Source organism: Eschscholzia californica, unplaced genomic scaffold, assembly GCF_041429995.1.
Source record: "Eschscholzia californica isolate CP2 unplaced genomic scaffold, dmEscCali1.0.p SCAF_4, whole genome shotgun sequence".
NCBI classification, from domain to species: domain Eukaryota; kingdom Viridiplantae; phylum Streptophyta; class Magnoliopsida; order Ranunculales; family Papaveraceae; genus Eschscholzia; species Eschscholzia californica.
In genome coordinates, this window is record NW_028238461.1 from 10,002,501 (window position 1) to 10,024,155 (window position 21,655).

At 34.9% G+C, this 21,655-nt stretch overlaps 2 protein-coding genes and 1 pseudogene across 4 annotated transcripts in view; 2 read left to right on the plus strand and 1 right to left on the minus strand.

The window, feature by feature from the left end:
- Nucleotides 1-2,823, plus strand: part of LOC147542484 (B2 protein-like) — a 2,900-nt gene extending 77 nt beyond the window's left edge. The window contains exons 1-6 of one of the 2 annotated variants that reach the window (XM_086672963.1): nt 1-198; nt 694-1,263; nt 1,736-1,836; nt 2,019-2,102; nt 2,190-2,300; nt 2,410-2,823. The exon at nt 1-198 is cut by the window's left edge and continues 77 nt beyond it. In XM_086672963.1, coding sequence (XP_086529089.1) covers nt 705-1,263; nt 1,736-1,836; nt 2,019-2,102; nt 2,190-2,300; nt 2,410-2,451 — 897 coding nt within the window. In that variant the 5' untranslated portion in view covers nt 1-198; nt 694-704 and the 3' untranslated portion in view covers nt 2,452-2,823. The remainder of the gene's footprint in view (nt 199-693; nt 1,264-1,735; nt 1,837-2,018; nt 2,103-2,189; nt 2,301-2,409) is intronic. The other variant, XM_086672964.1, reaches the window with a different exon arrangement.
- Nucleotides 2,824-2,971: 148 nt separating this feature from the next.
- On the minus strand, nt 2,972-7,245 carry MAP65-8 (microtubule-associated protein 65-8). The gene is made up of 11 exons (XM_086672962.1): nt 6,590-7,245; nt 6,301-6,504; nt 5,480-5,746; nt 5,160-5,387; nt 4,755-4,910; nt 4,499-4,658; nt 4,220-4,371; nt 4,050-4,137; nt 3,855-3,928; nt 3,608-3,682; nt 2,972-3,479 (listed from the first exon to the last, which is right to left on the minus strand). Exons 1-11 carry the CDS (start codon nt 6,677-6,679, stop codon nt 3,156-3,158), a joined length of 1,818 nt encoding a protein of 605 aa, XP_086529088.1. The 5' UTR covers nt 6,680-7,245; the 3' UTR covers nt 2,972-3,155.
- Nucleotides 7,246-13,062: 5,817 nt separating this feature from the next.
- Nucleotides 13,063-20,999, plus strand: LOC147542486 (nucleotide pyrophosphatase/phosphodiesterase-like; annotated as a pseudogene). Its single transcript, XR_015223521.1, has 14 exons — nt 13,063-13,306; nt 14,005-14,038; nt 15,316-15,407; nt 15,534-15,606; nt 15,715-15,836; nt 15,981-16,073; nt 16,166-16,295; nt 16,393-16,474; nt 16,612-16,744; nt 16,908-17,113; nt 17,230-17,393; nt 17,486-17,495; nt 19,770-20,046; nt 20,418-20,999. The product of XR_015223521.1 is annotated as a nucleotide pyrophosphatase/phosphodiesterase-like (transcript).
- Nucleotides 21,000-21,655: the final 656 nt, after the last annotated feature.

A 21,655-nucleotide genomic window follows, 5' to 3' on the forward strand; every position in this document is an offset into this window, starting at 1 on the left:
AGTACTCGTTTGTTTTCACTTGTATCGTGCCTCCGATTTATGAGCGGAGGAGACGAGATAGTTTTCTCTCTCTTCTGATCCTCAAAATCTAGGGTTTCATCATCTCACACTTATCTCTACAGATTAAAGCCTGAATTTCTCAATTGAATCCGATCTTGAAGCTTCCCCATCCTGCATTTCAAGTTTAATTTTGTGTAGGTAAATTTAGATCTACTCATTTGTTCATGCTTCTTTTTTCAGTTCATCCTCAGTAAAATGCTCACTCATTTGGGGACTTTTTGATCTTTGAAGCATAACACTCTAGATTTCTCTGTAATCTTGTTTTAAAATTTTTAGGGCTAAAGGTTTATGCTTGTACTGAATTTTGCTGTGGTATTTTGTTCATATTATCTTTTGTTCTTATGGGATTTGGGTAATTTTACTTGTGTTAGAGTTTACTACTTCTAGGGCACAAATTGACTCTTACTGTAGCTGAATTCATGGTCCTGGATTTAGAATAGACTCTCTGACTCTTTAATATTTTCTTACCCACCCAAATCTCGAGTTTTAGTAGTCAAAGATTGAAGCTTTTTGGTGGATTTGGGAATATTTCAAAACCATATAGTCATATTGACTTAGATTTGTATCATGTGGCCTTTGGAAATACTCAATTCCACAGATTGTGCTAATGCATCTCTTTTGGTTAAATACTAGGGTTTTGAAAGATGGAGAACCAACAGAGCTTTTGGCAACTAGGAGATGAGCTTAGAGGACAGACAAAGGTTTCCGAGGATCAGAAGTGGTTTCTTGCTGCTTCTAAACTGGCTGAGCAAACAAGGTCGAAGGGCGAGCGGATGAACAACCTTGATCTCTCAAAGGGCTCTATAGAAGTGCGACCAAGAGAGAAGATGGCGTTTTCGGAAGAAAACAAATTTGAAAACTTTAATTTCAACTTGTTGAATTTGGACTCTAAAGTGAATGAAATTGTGAACAAGCCTTCCTTCAGGAACGGCATTTACAATATGAATGCAGTATATCAGAAAGGTACTGTCAACAATATTGGGAATATTAACTTGCCAATGTCGAACAAGTTCAGTAACAATAACCTTAACACCAAAGAGTCCAACAACAATAACAACAACAACGACAACAACAATGCTGCTGACAAGAGGTTCAAGACCTTGCCTTCGACTGAGACACTTCCACGGAATGAGGTTCTCGGTGGTTACATTTTCGTATGTAACAATGACACTATGCAAGAAGACCTAAAGCGACAGCTTTTTGGTAACTAACTGTGTACTTTATTTTGTTCATTGCTCCGTTCATTTATGCATCAGATTCTACTCTTTCCATTGGGTCTCTTACGAGTTCGACTATTTAGTGTGCCTATTTGTGGACCCTTGTGGCATGTGGGACGAGAGGATTTAAGTTCATGTATGTGGAATACAGTCGGAACATTATGAAACTTATTCTAAGATGTAGGACAGGTTTATTTATGCAAGAGGTTGTTCTTTCGATGCTTAAAATAGACACATTATGCAGTCAGGTTTAGCTCTGTTGTCTTAGAATATTTAACAGCTTAGATTGTTCTATTCACACGATAACTAGACTTTAAGCTTACGCTTGAAATTTTCAATATTAGGCTCATGGAGTCACGGGTCTCTCAGATTGGATTGCTAATATCGTTAACGGGAATTGTGAATTTAACTTAAGTAGCCTGAATCTGATTTCTTAGGTATTTAACCTATCTTTGCAGGTTTACCACCGAGGTACAGGGATTCTGTTAGAGCAATAACACCAGGCTTACCTCTGTTTCTCTATAACTATACTACTCACCAGCTACACGGGATATTTGAGGTTATGTTCTATACTTGTCAGTTAACATCCTGAAAGAAATTCGAATTTGACATTTCCATCTTTCTTCTTGTATTACTTCTGAAATCTTCGTCATGGATTTAAACAGTGAATTATCAAATTATCAATGTTGAGTTTTTATGTTAAATTCTGTATAATCTCTTTGTTGTTTTCGCCATCTCCAGGCAGCAAGTTTTGGGGGATCTAACATCGACCCAACTGCATGGGAAGATAAAAAATGTAAAGGCGAATCAAGGTTTCCTGCACAGGTAAATCTCTAAAGAACGGTCTAATGTCTTAAAACCTTATCTGTTTTGTGTATAACCATGATTCTGAAAGTCTGAAACATATAATAGGTGAGGATCCGCATAAGGAAAATCTGCAAGGCTTTGGAAGAAGATTCTTTCAGGCCAGTTCTTCACCACTATGACGGTCCAAAGTTTCGTCTTGAGCTATCCATTCCTGAGGTAAACGAAGTTCATATACCATTTTCTTACTTCTACTCATCTGAATCCTATTTGAACCAAAATTGATACTTGCCATTTTTCTGTCCGTTTCTGTTTTTGGGTTTTACAGACATTGGCCTTGCTAGACCTATGTGAGCAGGGAGGCGTATAAAACCTACAGCTCAGTAACGAAGCGTCAAGGTCTTAATAGTAGTTGTAGTATTAGTAATGTGTATTGTGAACAGTGTGAATCAGTTGTCCGCAGATCCCCAAAAAGCGTAAGCTACTCTGCCTCGGGTGTTCGTCTCTTCAGGTTAAGTTTTGCAAATCGAATTGGAGAAGGTATTTCTTTCGAATATTTATCCAGTGCATGTGATCCTGAGTGAATACCCGTAAACAAAATACTTAGTAGTTAATATGTGTTAAGGTTATATGGTATTATAGCCAGATTGATCAAGAACAAAGACTTGAATCTATGTGTATTTGTGTTAAACCCTAAACCCTATGTTTCCAGCTGTAACTGAAATCTTTCTTTGTTCTTCTAGCTTTCTTATATTTGTTCTTCGCCTCCGTGTTTTCTTAAAAAAATTGTGCATTATGACTAGGTAAGATGACGAGAGTTCTTCACACTCCAGGATCGTTTAATACTGAATCCAAAGCTCTTCAAGAGAAGTTCAAAAAACATACACAGATAGGTAAATGATTAGTTATTGATGTCGAAAACCCAAACCTAAGTACATCAAACATTCTTTAGCCTAAAAATCGAAGTTAACTCAGACTCTACGTATGAACAAGACAATGAGAAATAAAACTTATTCTTTTACAAGTTCGACTACATTAATATCTTGAAATTTATCATCAATCGCTACGGATATATCAACGATATAACGGGTTCAAATGTATGGCTGAGACGATCGAAGTTGTATCATCATCAATAACATATTGAGAAGATTGTCTTCTTTGTCCTTGAGTTTTCTTATTTTCCTTGATAAATGACACACTTTGAGCACCAAAGTTGATGCTATTTGATCTCACTTGTGGAATTCCCATAGAAAATCTCCTATTTACAGGTGTAGCCCCATTGCCAAAACCTCCATTTATGCTACCTCCATTTATGCTTCTAGTTGGAAGACGAAGACTACTTGTGGTCGGTCTAGATGTGAACTCTTGTTCGACTTGAGTCTGTATTTTCTTCCTCTCCTATGCGAATGAGACACCAATATTAGAACATACACTACGATAAATTCGTGATAGATATGCAAACAAAATCGTGTTTATCTACGAAAAAAAAGTGGAATTTTGTATATTTAATACTAAGTTATGCTTACCTTCAGTCTTTGTTTTTCTTCCTCTTTTTCTTGCCTTGAAAAATTGTACTCTTCTAACATTGCCAATAGAGGTACCTAAAAAACCCACAAGATTAAAAAAATAAATTTATCGAATTATAAAACCTGTATATCAGTGAGAGCTCTGTAAGAAGGGAAGTGGTTCAGAGTTTCAATCGTCAAATCGGGAAGATAGATATCGATTGTTGAAATGGAAAGTTTACTGAAGAACCTTCAGAAGATATATTACCTCGTCATAGAAGAATACTTTATTTCTTTCTTCTTCCCAACTCTTAGTTTTCGCTATAAGCGAACCTACCAAAGCTGTACATACAACACTGATGATTATAGTATAGTACAATATAGTATAGGACAGTATAGTATAGTATAATATACATCATTAACATGAAGATTTTGACCATTAACCAATAATCTTTGTTCATACCCGGGATCTTGTTAACTGTTATTCGTGCACGTTCTGCACGTTTCAGGTTCTTGTGAGCACCTCTACTCACTGAATACCGATTTTCGTCCTAGAAAGATGCACAAAAAAGATGAAGAAATTACAGAAGTAATGGTCGAAAAGCCAACCTATAATAGTTAAGATAAACTTACCATGTTATATTCTTCCAACCATCGTTCTTCTTCGCGTGATAACATCCATTTATCCACCTTTTCCATTATAGCGTACCTACTTGAAGCTTCTTCTTCTGCTCTCAGAATCTGCTCGTCCATGCTTTTTAGAAGATCGGCGTGGTCAATCTCTCCTGCAGTTACTTGTATAAGTCAGTTCATGGGCTCTTCCATGAGATCGGCATGGCCTACATATATATATATATATATATAGATGTTATAGGGATTAAAAGAACACGAAGATATGACTTCCGATATTACCCGAGTTTATGAGGTTCAGTATATTGTCAATCTCAGACTGAGAGGGTATTTCCATGTGAGTTCTCTTACATATTTCCTCTAGTTCTCTCTGTTTCTTAAGGAACAGTTCTTTCATCTTGCTTGCCTTTAGTTGATCCAATCTCTCAACTTCAGCCTCCACCTAGAAAATTTGTTCAACTATTTAGTCACAATTTTATCTACGAATCTTTCGTTTGAGTTTACTTTGATTGGTTTAGTTTCGGAATGTGAAATTTACCTGATGGATTATATCAAGAGCAAGGCTTCCTGGAGTCGATATTTCAGCTGCTGAGACTGATATGAAGTTGGTAACATGAGCAAATAGTTTACGATCTTCGTATGATGTGTCCATAAGACTCCACAGGTTTAGTAATGCTTTGACAAGTTTGTGAAGCTGCAAAAAAGATGCAAAACCATGAATGAAGCTTGAACTTTTGTGCTGACGAATCCGCATGAGCCCGCCTTTTACCAAGTGGGTTGCCCCAACAAGGACTATTGTGAAAATGGCTGAGCGGCTCGTTACCCAACAACAACCATGAGCGTCACCGCCCTTTTACCACGTCGGGTGGCCCAACAGTGAAAGTATTGGCAATGGGTTGAGTGGCCCGTTACCAAAGCACAAAAACAACTAGTGAGAGTTTACCTTGTCGAGTCGCATTTGCTTTTCTTCTTTGAGTGATTCAACAGTGCTATCTAGTCTACTCAATATATCATCGCTTATGTTTTTCGGTTGTTTTTGTCCATGGAGACTAGCACTTTCATCCAAGCTTGGATGAACAATTTGAATGATTTTCGAAGAATCCATTCCTAAAGTTGCAGAAAGATTCTTGACATCTATTAAATACCCTTCAACCTTCATTAATCTGTCACTCTTGAAATCGAAAAAACAAGAACCAAAACACCATTAGTATCATTCTTTGTAAAATGAAGACAATAGTCTTTTATTTTCTTTTCCAGTTATACCTTTTCGTTCTGTAATCGTTGTAGTTCGAATTGATATTCTTCGAGTTTCTTTATTGAAAGATCATCCTCATTTACTTTGACATCAAAAGATGATGAAATTTCATTAATAGACTCTGATTTGCCTTCTATTTCAGCTGAAATTTTGTTTATTTGGATTTGAATATCCAAGAATTGTTTAACTCTCTCTTCTTTCCTTAGTTGCATCTCTCTTAGGGCTGGAGTTATGGAATCTAGTTGCTCCTTTAATGTTCCTGCAACTTTCTCTGGCTGTTGCAAGATGATATTTCAACTTAAGTTAATTCTTTCTTATTTCAAGTGTTTTTCATCAATAAGTTCAAAGTTGGATTGTACTAATTGATAGAAGATAAATGCTCTCCATTCTCAAAAACTCCGTACAAACAAATAACCCAATACGGCTGTATATACAGACGTCTCACATTACAAGTCTAACTAGTGGGTCAACTTTACTATAACACACACTTGTTACGTGTATATAGATAAACCCAATACGGCTGTATATACAGATATCTCACATTACAAGTCTAACTAGTGGGTCAACTTTGCTATAACACACACTTGTTACGTGTATAGATAAACTTGCTAGTCTCACAAGGTGTTTCGTCTGCACATACAAATCTCTCACATGAAAAGGTCGCGGATTAAACCCGTGGGCTACTTGCCGATGGCCCTATCATGGACAAGTCTACCATGTTAAGGACAAAAAAATGAAAATAAAAATTTGGATAAAACCAGACTGTTAATTTTGTTGTCCATTTGTACAAGAGGAGAAATTAAGATGTTTGAAGTTAAAGTAAAATTACCCTTGCAGGAAGAGATTGTTCACCAAGAGAGACAAGAAGATGAGTCAATTCAGATTCAGAATCAGATAATAATTGATGAAGTTTAGCTCTTGAAATATTTGCATTATCCACTTTTCTTCTGTAAACCTTCAAACATTCTTGTTCAAGTTCTAAAAGTGTTTTTTCTCTCTCTACTTGATCTTGTCCAACTTCATCCCATATCAACTATATAACCAATCAATCAATCAATCAATAACTACAAATAAAAAAAAACCCATTAAAACATAGATGTATTTTACCAATTACCCACCTTCAATTCTTGAAGCAAATACCCACAAGATGTCTCAAGCAAAGGAGAAGAACTAGGCCACATTTTGATTGGTGTTCCAAATGAACCCATTCCTATTCTGTCTCTTCAAGATAGATAGATGAATCAATGAAATCCTTTGTGGGTTTAGAGAGAGAGATAGAGGAAGAAGGTGGGAAGCTTTAGAAGTGAGATATGGAAGCTTTTGGTTGTGAGTTTTGCTTAAAAGACAAGATTTGACAGAGGTAGTTGATTTTGAACCTTTGGGTTGAAGAATTTTTTTTGAGCTAAAATTGTTTTCATGTCACCTTCTTAATCCAATTTTTTCCCTCTCCAATTAGTTTAAATTTCAAAAGTAAAAGAGATAAAGAGAAAAAAAAAAGGAAGGACTCTCTCCTAAATTAAAGCAACCGTTTCATATTTAGATATTTGAATCATCTCTAAGTGTCATAATTTATAGCCTTTTAAATAGGAAATTTGAAATATTCTAAAGGCACAAATCCGGTTATATTTCTTAATAATAATTTGATATTTGAGACATAATGTGGTGTATTCTCATTGGTCAGTACGTTTTTCTCTCATGATCAGCGAGAACCGACCACATCAGCTTTCGACTGCAATCGATTCTTATTTTCGAATCAAATAATATTTTTGTTAATATCTTTAGATATTTGAAGTTGAATACACTTTTAAGTGGAGAAATAAGTTGAAATTTCATCATAGATACAACTATATATTTGGTGTATAAATAAGGTTCATCTAAATCATCAAACATGACTTTTCAACAAAAAAAAAAATCATCAAACATGACATGTCACCTCACTTACCTTACCATTACTATTATTCTATTTTTTGACTTGTTGATAAGATTTGAGGTGATACATCTCTTTCATGTGTCTTCCCCTCAAATGGATTTAGGTAGGATTAATTAAAAACAAAAAGTGTTAAGGAAAAAAACAAAGAGGAGATAGTGAGAAGATACTTTGAGTGTTGAGTACCAACTACCAAAACAAAAAAACAAGTAAACAATTGACATAAGTTGATCACTAATTAGATGATGAGGAATTAAGGAAAATAAAAGTTGAGATTACTTTATATGTTGAGTTTGTCATCTTAAAAATTTGAGATAGGCAAAAAAAGCAAGATCAGACAGAAGAGTCTTATATTAATGGGTACATTCCCGGAGGGCGCCTCTAAATATATAGGCCCACCCTTTCTCCATTCAATGGTGATTTTGTTGAGAAGGAAAATTTTATATAGGCCTCACATCTCCTGTGACTTGGAAGGTTAGAATGCCTAAAAGAATATCTATGAACCAAATTCATTGTGAATTATTTTGACATGATATTCACAAATTTAATTTGACATAAATCCTAAGCCTAATGGGAAAGCCAAGTAAATTGTAGACAAAAATATAATAAATATTTTTTAAACATCAAAGTTTGAGATCTTGTTATCTATTCTATTTATGTAGAATATTTTGTGAATTATTAGAGTCACCGAGAAAAAGTATAATAAACAAACAAAAAGAAAACGCATTGGCTCAACTAAAACATGCATTTTGTAAAATAAAGTTAGCATGACGGGCGAGGCCCAAGTTGGTCCATAGGATATAGTAGGGGTGGGAAAAAGATCCGGAAGACCGCTATCCGACCCGTTCGACCGAGATAAAAAGTGTCCATAGACACCCGATGGTCATAACGGTCATAGTCCGACCGGCCCGAAAGAATTGACGGACGGTCACGGTCAAAATTCTATGTCGAAGGACCGACCGCTGACCGACCGGTACGAGTGACCGAATAGGTTGACCGACTAAACTGTCCTCATTTTTAGAAGTTGACCGTTGAATTTTATAGACATATGAATATATGATGATCGTTGGCTATAGTCATATAGTCCTCTGGAAGACCAAACATTAGTGCATGGCTTAATTATATCTTGTCAAATGATGATCCACTGTGTTTTTTCTTTTTTATATTTACTTTTGATTTCTTGGCTAAACATCTTCATTTGTAAGTAATTTTGTTTGTGGTAATAAAAATAAAGTTCTGAATTAAGTAAATTTATTGGAAAGTCCGGACCGAGACCGTCCGGTGTCCGACTGGACCGGTAAAGTAAACGGTCTTGGACGGTCAATGGACAAAGAATTCTTGAGAGTCACCGTCCGAGTCCGCCCGAGTAAATAGGTGGTCACCAACAGTTTATGTCCGAGTCAACCGGTTCGATGAAGTTAGAGTCCGATACCGACCGGTCCGGACCGATTCCCACCCCTAGGTTATAGTATCAATTATATTTTCTTTACTCGTTCTCAAATTGTGGTGCACTTTTTAAATGTGTAGATTTCAACCCATTAGGGTAGTTTTAAAGGAGCCCCAAAATCTTATTGGAGCTCCCTTGAGACAAATTTTAGAGGGGAGTGTGAAGTAAAATGACACAAATAACACTTTAAGGAGACACTTTTAAAGTTACCCAATCAATTATAAAGTTGATTATGATCAGCCAAATTAGATTTGAAATACAGTTTGACTTAGATTGAGCATATTTTGTAATATTCCTCGAAAAAAATATCTTGCAGTGAAATTACTTTAAAACATAAGATGTGTTGTATGAGAATAGTCTCATATAGAAAAATGAAAATTGTATAATTAAAAATGTCAACAATGACATTTTGCCAGACTCTAGGCTAGGATATAGCATAATTTTGACCGGTTTAGGTGGATGGGGTTATTGTTTCAACATGTAGGATTTACCTCCTCATTGTGAATTATTTTGAATTGGGTGTCCTCAAACTCAACATGATATCATACTTAAGTCTAGACGCGGTAGGTTAACTGCCACAATTGCTCTACGTCACCCAACAAATAAGATTTATGTGTCGCCTAGTTAATCACACCTAATTGTTTAATGTTAATTTAAGAATGATTAAGGAAAAGCTCATCAGCTTAATTGCTAATTGTTAGTAATTGTTTTGAAGTGGGCCTAACTTTTGCTGTCAATTTCACTACAACTCTTGGTGTGTTAATGTTAAGAATGATCTAAGAGTCATCTTGCCAAATCTAAAATCTTTTCAGATTATGCTGTCCACTTCAGCTTGTTGGGATTTTATTGGAAACACTCTCATGCTCTATATATTTGAGGTAGAGAGAAAAAGCAGACCAGAGTGATAGAGAGAGAGAGTGTATGAGCCTATGAGGTAGCTAGGTAACAAGGCCCCTATAAATATAGTACACCCTCAAACATAGAGAAATCAAAATCATCATATCAAGTATTTGGTGACATTTTCAACGAAAAAAAAAAAAAAAAAGTATTTGGTGACATTCTCTCATCAAAAAAAAAAAAAAAAAAGTATTTGGTGACATATAGTTCAACAAAAAAAAAAAAAGTATTTGGTGACATATCTCAATAATCTCATAAAAAAAAAAGTATTTGGTGACATATCTCATAAAAAAAAAAATATTTGGTGAGATGAAGAGTTTATCTCTCAATTCTTTGGTGTGTTTATTGCTATTATGTTTGTTTTTGGATGTTCATGGAAGTCAAGATTGCAATTCAACTCGTGAAGAATTGATGGGTGTTCTGTGAGAATAGTCTCACATGGGAGGAGGGGTAACTAGCAACCAAGAATATAATGTATAGGTCCTCTCCGTTCATTGTCAATTGATTTTGAGTTAGATGACCACAAACTTAACATGGTATCAGAGCTAGGCCCACAAGTGATAGGCTTAAAAGTCACACGTGCTCCATGTCATCCGAAACAAAGAATACGTGTTAGGGTAACTAGCAACCAAGAATATAATGTATAAGTCCTCTCCATTCATTGCTAATTGATTTTGAGTTGGATGACTACAAACTTAACATGTTTAACCACTGTCCAAGATCTTAATGCACTTTTATTTATGAAAGCAAGTAGAAAAAGTTATTTTACTTGAGTAAATATTTGACCCCAAATCGCTGTAACAAATACCGGGTGCCATACAATCCAACATTTTCAACCCACTAAGTGGACAAACACAACTTGATCACGAGAGTGAACGGTCCATATTTTATTGTTTCCCTTTGTTTTCTAATTGTGGTTCAGTTGTACTTGTCCATTTAGGGTTTAAAATGCTGGGATTATAACAATTTTCCTATTTATCCCACACGGAGGTACACAAGTTTTGTGGCTAAAAATGGATTTTGACATACCTAATTACATTAAGTCTCAACCTAATCTAGCTTCTCTATGTGCATTGTGGGCATCTCTTCTTCATGGTAGAAAAATAGAAATTTGATTGACAAAGACATTTGTAAGAAATCTCTATGAACTCGATTTCATTTCAATCACTTGCACTTTCTATGTATACAAGAAAAGAAATATTTAGAGAGAGAAAAGAGAGAACACAAATCTGTTATGAATAACATAATTGAAACCCTAATCTCATTTCTCTTTCTCATCTTCGAAACCTTAGTTTCACAACATTGTTGTTATCTTGCAAAGATGTTTATTTTCTTTTGAATGCTTTGAAGAAAAATGAGAGACGGAACAAAGACGAAGCCTCACACGAAAATAAAACGAATTGCGTGTTTTAAATATGAACTTTGTGATTGAATAAATCGTATTGTTCATATTTTAAAATACACAAGCTTTATTTTCAAAATGCTAAGAAAAACAACCACTACACTGGCACTGGATTCAAGAGAGATCTTGTAAGTTCAAAGCTTAGAATGTGTTGTATAGAATTGTATTCATTTACACGCTCTCGGCCAAAGTGACTCGCTCAACACAACATAAAAAATATGGTCAATGTCTTGAGGAAATAAAAAAATTACAGAGTACAAGATTTTGGGTAGAAAATTTTAGACAAAACATTTTGTTTTCCCCAGAACCCCGTTAAAAAAAAACCATTTTCTTGATACCTAGTAAGAGTCGGCGGTAAACTGCAATTGCTGTTAACATTTGTTTTTCAGGTCTCTCTCTTCTCTCCTCAGGCTACCTCCGACCATCTCCCTCTCTCTCAGATATCTCTCTCTCTCTCTCTCGATGGTCGGATGGGAGAAGATGTAGAAGAAGAACTTTTGTTTCCTCATAAAAATTGACAAAAGTCTCAACCTCCTCTTAATATTTTGTACTTCGACTTTTTTTTCCCCAAATGACCTGCCTAAAAGTATTATAATCGTTACGGAAAGTTCGACATTTATTTATAATTTCAATTAGTGTTCAAGGTGCTATATAACTCTATCAACCCTAATTTGATTACTATTGAACACTAAACAGATCTATCAGTTATGTTTCAACAACAAAAAAAATCATTTGTTTTTGATCTTTCAAAATGTATTGTTCAAGGTGCATTTTATTATTGATTTACTTTAAAATGTGTATAAATAAAACTTTTGAGCCTCTTCCCGTGGTATGTTTATTAAGAGGGGATCATCATAAATTGTACGTTGCTTGGGGTTTTCAATGACTCCCCCAAGATAGTCTTTTATAAACCTGTACGTTGCATTCTCTGTATTGATGGAATAAGGGCGCATTAACAACACTTGTGATAATTGTTTTGTTCTGAAATTAGTAAGTTCAGATACGTTGATTTATGAGTTTTAATATTTTCTTCTTTTATCCTATATCAATCATGTGGTAATTTGAGTTTCCGTCAATATTGGATCACCCAAAAGTTGTTTTAACTTAATATAGCTATAAATCATTTCTAAATACATTATATTTCCCACGTGAACCAAACTTTTATATTAAAACATTTTGTTGAAAGGAATTCCATGTTACTTTTTCTTAGCAGATCTATCTGTGAAATTACTCATAAATTAATAATTGAAATCTTTTCTTAGCCAATAAAACATAGACAAAAATATAATAGACATTTAAATTTCGGATCTCGTTATTTACTTTATTAATGTTAAATATTTTGTAAATAATTAGAGCAACAAAAAAATAAAAAAAAGATCGTAACTAACGTGCACCATTTTTTATATAAAATTGAGAACAGGACTAGCAAGATGGAAGAGAAAATTCATTTTTTCAGGCAGAACGGACAACTTAGACAGGGGATGGTCTGAACCCTTTAGATACTTATTCATGGGATATTACAGAGGCGCCCCCTATAACTGTTAAAAGCGCCTCCCTTGAGGCAAATTTGAGGGAGAATGTGGGAGGGATCGGTCTTTAACCCTTATAGGGAGTAGCCTTAAGCCTTGGCCCTTGTGCATCACACTTAATTATTTAATGTTAATTTAATAATGATTAAGGAAAGGGTCATAAGCCTAATTGTTAATTTCATTACAACAACTCTAGGTGAGCTAAATTAGAGATCATGATCTAAGAGTCATCCTGTCAAATATTTTCATCTATGCAAAGGGAGATTAGGCCACCTCAGCTTGTTGGGATTTTCTTGGGAACACTCTCATGCTCTACATATTTGTGGTAGAGAGAGAAAAAGGAGACTAGAGAGAGTATGATCCCACGAGGTAGATAGGTAGCAAGGCCAAGGCCCTTATATATAAATATAGTTCAACCTCATAGATAGAGAAATCAAAATCATCATATCAAGAATTTGGTGACATGAAGAGTTTATCTCTCAATTCTTTGGTGTGTTTATTGTTACTATGTTTGTCTTTGGATGTTCATGGAAGTCAAGATTACTACTCAACTCATGAAGAATTGATGGGTGTTCAACCATTATCCAAGATCTTAATGCACAATCTTGAACTTGGGTTTCATGATGATGCTTCCATCCAAGCAGGGGCGGAACTATGTGGAGACCAGACTGGGCAGTTGCCCGGCCTGATCTCCACATATGTAGTTCAAGCTACTAATATCAATTACACTTCCTGTAGCTCCAGTGGTGGAGTCTGCACCATTCCAAGGCTAAGACAGGGGTTCAAATCCCTCTGCCACCCATTTTCTCTTTTTTATTTCATTTTGGTTTCAAGTATAATTGCTAGAGAAAATCCAATTTTTGCTTGTGTATACTTTTGGGTATATAATTTTGTTTACTTCAAGTATAATTGAGTAATTATTTCAACATAAAAAGTATAATTGAGTAATTATAATATAAAGATCTTAGACTAATGATTAATAATATACAATTTTTTTTTCTTTAAGATGTATAATAGTTGATAAAGAATCTATCGATGTCGATGTTTGGTACTCAATTGAGTTATCTAATGTTAAGTTAATTTGTAAATCTATCTCATCAAAAAAAAAAGTTAATTTGTAAATCTAAGTTAAAAGATCACTTCTATTGTTAAGTTGGATTATTAACTTATTAAGATAAATGTACAAAATCATGATACGAAAGGATTTCCTTAGACTATTGTCTCGTGTTTGTGTTAGATTTTGTAAGGCCAACACACATTACAAATAGGAGTTTACTTTATAGAGATTTTAGGCTTGCCCTATCTGGCATGAAATCCTAGTTCCGCCCCTGCATCAAAGCTTATCCTAACGTTCTTGGTTTGAAGGTAACAACTAATTAACTCCACTTATCCTTTTTATTTTAACAAGTATTTGAGGCCAGATCTCTAACATTAGTCCCACATAGACATATAGAAGTTTCATGGTTTGCAAGTTTGGACACAAACACTTTATCTCACTAAATCTGACCCTGACCACATACTCGGTCGGGATTCCGTTTGGAATTTATAGTCATTTTCCAATAGATCAAGTCCCAAGCTAATCTAGCTTCTCTATGTGCACCTAGACATCTCTTCTTCCATGTAGAAAAATCAAAAATTTATTGACAGAGACATTATTGTTATCTTTGCAGAGATATTTATTTCCTTTTAAATGCTTTTTAAAAACAAGAAGGACGAGAGATGGAACAAGGACGAAGACCCACGCGAAAATAAAATAAATTGCATATTTAAAATAAGAAGTTTGAGATTGAATAATTCATATATCAAAATACATAAGTTTTCTTTTCAAAATTCTAAAAAATCAACCACTGTAATGGATGCAAGAGGGACTTTTATATGTTTGATTGTTTAGAAATGTGTGTATAGACGGGTTCTCCCAAAATGACTCGCTCGACACAATAAAAATACATATCTCCCAGAAATATCAGTACGAGTATTTATTTATTTATTTAAGGCATATGTTAAACAACAAATATTTTTTATTTTAATGTTAGATACTAGATAATTATTAGAGTTGAACATTTACTGTAAAACATATACAATCGTTAACGAAGTCAAATAAAATTCAACAATTTTTTTTTCTCTAAAGCCCGGGTCACAAAGAATATCTTGGGTTTTTGATCCATTCATTAATTAGGATCAGATCGCTCAATACTACGAAAACAGTAGTCCAAATTAAAACAAGATAATTCCATTTTTTTCGATTGTTATTCACTTATTCTCTTGAATATTCTATCAAATGTTAAAATAAAATAAATAAAACTATTCTCCTTTATGTTGGTTTGTTGAGTGATGGACTAGTAGGTGTACTGAAATTAGTATAAAATAAAAATAAAAATAAAAATAAAAATAAAAATAAAAACTGTTTTCTATTAATTAGTATAAAATAAAAATAAAAACTCACGAATAATGAATAAATAATAATATAGTGGTAATAATGATAAGCTAAATGTTGCCCACAGGAGGCGATAAAATCAGTGCACATAAGTAATTTGGTACTGAAATTGACACAGGAATATAGGGCGAAACAAAAAATTGTTAGCATGGGATGAAACCTTTATACCAAAAAATCAGTTGATTTTGATTGTTTTTTGGTTCGACAGGGAGAGAGCAGTCAATGGATGACTGTTAAATTTGTACATCCGAATCCTTCACCAGAAGATTGGGTGGCAGTTTTTTCTCCATCCATATTCAAGTAACTTTAATTTTCTTTTTATTTTGACAAAATTAAATTACTTTTTTTCTATTTTATTCCCCTAATTACTTGTATTCCCCCTTCTATTTTCTTGAACTTACAGAATTACTTTTATTATTATTGTAGTGCTTCCACATATGATCCCACTATGGGGACTCCAGCTTTCCTCACTCCATTATTGGTCTCTGCCCCTATTAAGGTTTGTATTTATGAAATTTACTCTCCTCTTACTGCTTAGTTTTGGAGTTAAATATCCTTGTTGTCCCGTATAGAACTATTCTCACAAGTTTAACTTGTATTATTTCAGTACCAATTTGCGAATCACTCAACTCCAAACTATGTAAAGACTGGAAGTGGATCTTTGAGATTCCGCTTATCAATCAGAGATACGACTTTGCCTTTGGTTTATTTTCGGGTGGCCTCTCTAAGGTAAAAAAATTATTCTTTCACTCAATAAATAGAGTCACTTAGTGAAGTGAGATTCTTGGATAAACAATTAGTTAAAAAAATATTCATTTGAATCGACGAATCTTTGAGGATGATATTGACCCTAGTTTGGTTCAAAATTTGCAGCCAAAGTTAATAGCGGTTTCGAATAAGATTGCATTTGCAAACCCAAAGGCGCCTCTTTATCCGCGTCTAGCAATCGGAAAGTCATGGGACGAAGTAAGTAGTTCCCTATTCGTTTCATTTATATCATATTATATACTCTTTCTTACAAAAACGATTATAGGCTTCTAACCTATATATCAATGCAGATGACAGTAACATGGACAAGTGATTATGACATAGATGAATCGATTCCTTTCGTTGAATGGGGAATCAAAGGGGAAGAGAAAACACGTTCTCCCGCTGGGACATTAACATTCACCCGCACCAGCATGTGTGGTATGATTTATTTCACCTTCACCACCAATCTTTCAACCAGACTTATTATGTTATATACAATTTATATTTATATCGTATTATATGGAACGCCTGTCAGGACCACCTGCTCGAACAGTAGGTTGGAGAGAACCAGGATTCTTCCATACAAGTTTCTTAAAGAATTTGTGGCCTAATCTCCCGTAAGTTTATCACATCGATTATGCATAATTGGTGACGAAAATTCCCATTTATATGAACTTTTTTTTTTTTTTTTGATGAAATCCATTTATATGAACTTGACATATAACAATATAAATGTGTGTTTATGTATGTGCAGATATACATACAAGTTGGGGCACAGATTGAACAATGGAACATATATATGGAGCAAACTTTACTCTTTCAAAGCACCTCCATATCCAGGGCAGAATTCTCTTCAACGTGTGATTGTTTTTGGAGATACTGGAAAGGTCTGTACTATATATATATATATATATCGAGTAAAGTATTAACAAAGATCTTTATTTATGGACTTTGATATCAATCATCAGTGCCTGAATGTAGGTTATCATAGATTTTCACAGGATATAGCTGAAGATAGCATAGTTTCACATCATATAACGTATAATGCAGGCAGAACGAGATGGTTCAAATGAGTACCAAAACTACCAGCCAGGTTCTCTGAACACGACAGACACCCTTACATCGGATTTGGGTAACTACGATATTGTTTTCCATATCGGTGACCTTCCATATGCAAATGGTTTCATCTCTCAATGGGACCAGTTTACCGAAATGGTTGAGCCCATCGCTTCTGCTGTTCCTTACATGGTGGCTAGGTTTGTTTGAGCATTTCTACTTTCTCACCTTTATCTTTTCAGATAAAAAGAACTACTTCAAATATGAAATCATAGAAAAACAAACAGTTTGAAATCTATCATTTTGATTTTTTTAGTGGAAACCACGAACGAGATTGACCGAACTCAGGATCGTTTTACGACACAACAGATTCGGGTGGAGAATGTGGTGTGCCAGCAGAAACTATGTTTTATGTTCCCGCCGAAAATCGGGCTAAATATTGGTACTCTGTTGACTATGGAATGTTTCGATTTTGTATCTGTTAGAGAATAGATAGTCTATGAGTGTCTTGAATGAATAGTCCCACATTGGATGGGCTAATATTGTGACTCTCTTGTAGAGCCTATATAAAGGGCCAAAGATGTAATAGCTAAATCCAATAACTATCAATACAACTCTTCTCTCCCTCTCATATTTATTTTATCTTACATGGTATCAAGAGCTTATAAACTCTAAAAGAGTTAGATCCTTGGGTTTCCGATTAACCGGCGGCGTAGTCCGTCAATGGCTACCGTCCGCCGGAGTGTCGCCGGAGTATTACCGGAATAGGTTTCTAGTTTACTTTTTCAATCTAAATAAGTTCAATCTTTTTTTTTTAGTAGTCAAGTTTCAAAGATTTTGAGTCTTCATGTAAGTCTTCAACAATGGTTTTCACCATTAAAGGTTGAAGGATTGAAGATCAATCTTTAACTCTTAAATCTATCTATCCCTACTTGTTAATAGTAGGAGATGAATATCTAAAAGAGTATAAAGCAAACAACTATATTTGTTCAACTTTCATGGTGGCCTTCCTTTCAAATTCACAATGTCAAAAACCAAACTCTACTCATGAACTTCTTCTTCTTGGTGGCTGTTCTATACAAATGTTTCAAAATCTCTTCCTTTTATTATTATACTAAAAACCCCTTCTTCTAAAATCTCTGTTTGATCCATCACTCTCTCATCTCACTATTTCTATTTTTTTTTAATTTCTCATCATCAGATGTCTAGATGTGGGTGTTCTTCAATCATTTTCCAACTTCTCTTACTACTACTTCTAATTTCATCCCAGCTCATTTCCTCCCTACTTATTCTTCTTCTTTTCCTCATCATCCATCCATAAACCAAATATGAATCTTTGAATTTCTCTCATTTTCTTAACCTCACTGTTAAGAGACCATCTTCATCTTCTTTTCTCTTATATTACTTCATCTTCATTTTCTAAAATTTCTTTACTTTCTCTCTCTTGTTTTGAATGGTTCAAAGTTGCTATTTATCTAAAACCTTCAAAGTTGCTATTTAAACACCTTCAAAGTTTCTTTACTGTTTTTCAAATGGTTTTTAAAGATGGTGATGGGAATAGTTTGTTCCAAATCTCTGTAGTGAATTATTTTTAAGAGGGACAAAGAGTACATTATTTGCTTATAGCAAACAGTAAATAAGATGATAGTGGGCGTTAATCAGTTTCATAACTTGTCTTGTGAGTTTGGATGGGTTTGAGATATGGTTTTGTTCTTGGTTTTTGATGCATTTCACTTTTCTTCCTTTCTCTCTCTTCAAAGAGCTCATGTTCGGGTGAAAGAAAGTGATGAAGAAGAAGGCCAGCTGCTTAGGGTTTCCACTTCATTTCCTTATTATGTGGGTGCTTTTAAGATTTCGGATCATAAGGGTTAAAGTTGCTGGGCTTCTCCTGTGTGCTCCTAAGAATGATGTTCTCTAGAACTACTTGGTGCTTTCAAAAAAAAAAAAAATTATTTGGGAACTGTGGTGCCTATATCTTGGTGTGATGTTGTGTGTTCAAGTGTGTCTCTAAAATCTTTTTCATACTTTACCTTTCTCACTCTAAATTTCTTACAAATCTTTCTTCTTAAAATCCAATGTGGGACTATTCATTCAAGACACTCATAGACTATCTATTCTCTTCTTAAAATCCAAATGGGCCAAGCTATTAAGCTTTTCTTTTCTCTCTCAAGCCCAAATGGGCCAAGCTTTTAAGCTTCTCTCTTTCAACTATTTCTCTTTCAAGCCCAAGTGGGCCAATCTATTATGTTTTTCTCTTTTCTCTTTTAAGCCCAAGTAGGCTAAGCTTTTCTCTCTTTTCATCTTTCTTTCTCATTCTCAAGTGGGCCTAGCTATCATGCTTCTTCTTTCTTGTTTAAAGCCCAAGTGGGCCAAAACTACAACTAATCTACATCTTATTTACCTCAAGCACACACATTAAAGCAACACCAACATTAGTAGTAAGAATTTGAAGCATCATCAAGGAAAATCTACTCAAACTCATGGTCTTCCACACTTGCAAGTCCCATTAGTTTGAGGGGGAGTATTATGGAGGAAGCCTATGGAGGAAGCCAAATCACCATTGATTCAAGAGAAGAACAAAAGTTGTTTTGCCTTTTTTATTAAATGTTAATGTAATGAGTGAAGTTTATTGTATCAAACCATTGCACTTATCAATCTTGATAAGTACATTGGTTTGAGGGGGAGTGTTAGAGAATAGATAGTCTATGAGTGTCTTGAATGAATAGTCCCACATTGGATGGGCTAATATTGTGACTCTCTTGTAGAGCCTATATAAAGGGCCAAAGATGTAATAGCTAAATCCAATAACTATCAATACAACTCTTCTCTCCCTCTCATATTTATTTTATCTTACAGTATCGGAGATTCAGAACATGATTGGAGAGAAGGAACAGAGCAATATGCATTCATTGAGAAATGTTTTTCGACATCAGATAGACAGAAACAACCATGGCTTATATTCGCTACTCATCGTGTTCTTGGTTATTCATCAAATGCTTGGTATGCTCAACAAGGATCATATGAAGAACCCATGGGAAGAAGTAGTTTACAAAAACTATGGCAGAAATATAGAGTTGATATTGCTTATTATGGTCATGTTCATAGTTATGAGAGAACCTGCCAAATTTATGAGGTAAGCCACCAACTCGATATAATATTCTACTGCGACGAAAATGCTTCTTGTACTTATGTTTTGCCCTAAGTTGACAACTGAGATTGAAACCGAAAAGGTTTCCCTGATCGGGCATGTCTGACATTGAAGTGCCACGAGGTCTCTCTTAATTAGAAACTCGAGCAGAGATCAACCATCTTCGGCTCCCATGTCAATTTTGTCCCCGATTTTCTCGACAAAGATACTTAAGATGAGACATTGTCTTGACTATAGAATGGAGTCTCTTCTATAACTTAAAACAACAATGTAGTGAATCAGAATAAGACGCATCACTAATATACATAATACATATCTTAGAGGGGATTGATGTTAATGTTTGTACGAAAATGCAGAATATATGTGTGAACTCAGAAACGTCACATTTCTCGGGGTTATGGAACGGAACGATACATGTCGTGGCAGGAGGTGGAGGAAGTCATCTTTCAGCCTTCATAACCGGCCCCCCGACAAAGTGGAGTATACACAGAGATTATGACTTTGGGTTTGTGAAGATGACTGCTTTCAATCACACTTCTTTACTCTTTGAATACAAAAAGAGCAGAGATGGGAATGTCTATGATTCATTCACAATTACGAGGGAATACATGGATGTGCTCGCTTGTACCATTGGTAGTTGCTCACCCACCACTTTAGCATCTTAAGACGAAAATAAGAGATTACCTAGAATAACTATATTGTATCCTAGCTCAAAACTTGGAGCAAGGCATTATGTACCAATATGATCAATAAGTTAGAAATATTTCGCAGCTAGAGTATTTAATGTAGTCTTGATAGACGTAGAGTCGTTACTGTACTTGAATAAGAAATTATGTGTGTTTTCCATATAATGCACCAAGAATTGTAATGTAGTCTCAACTCTCAATCCATATGCAACCGTTCTTGTATTTAAATATGAAACTACGTGTACTTTTCGATATTATGCACATATGGTTTCTAATCTAGTGTCGGTTTATGTAGTATGAAGATGGGTAATCACACTGATGTATCATCCATCTCAATACAACATCATTTTTCATTATTGGGTGCCTTAAAACCCAGTACCACCTCAGGCTTCTTTGGCAAACCAGCCTAGAGGCCCAACCTGATGAGAAAACCTAGCCCATATGTAAGACTAAAACAAGTTATCTCATATCTTCAATATTCTCTTTAGTAATTTAAGGTATGCAACAAAATAATGAGATAATGAATCAAAATTGTGAGAAGTAGTGTGTACATGACCTTGGCATTTTGTTTCATGGCCATTGATGACTCAATGCACCCAATATTTTGGCAGATACACCTCCGACCTATCTCGAGCCATATTTTCAGTTGGAAGTCCATCTTCCCGATCTTTTTTCACGGTATAAGGTAGTTTTCTGATAGCCGTATTTTATAAACTTAAACTAGTCACCATCCACCAAGCTCCATCCTGGTATCTTCTTCAAACCTCTGTCTTTCATCAAATACCTCGGCCTTAAAACATCCTCTCATTTGCCAGTTCCAACATACATGTTAGAAAGAACAACGTAAACCCCATGGTTATTAGGGTCTAGATGGAGCTCCACTCATTCCTCCGTCTTTCATCAAATTC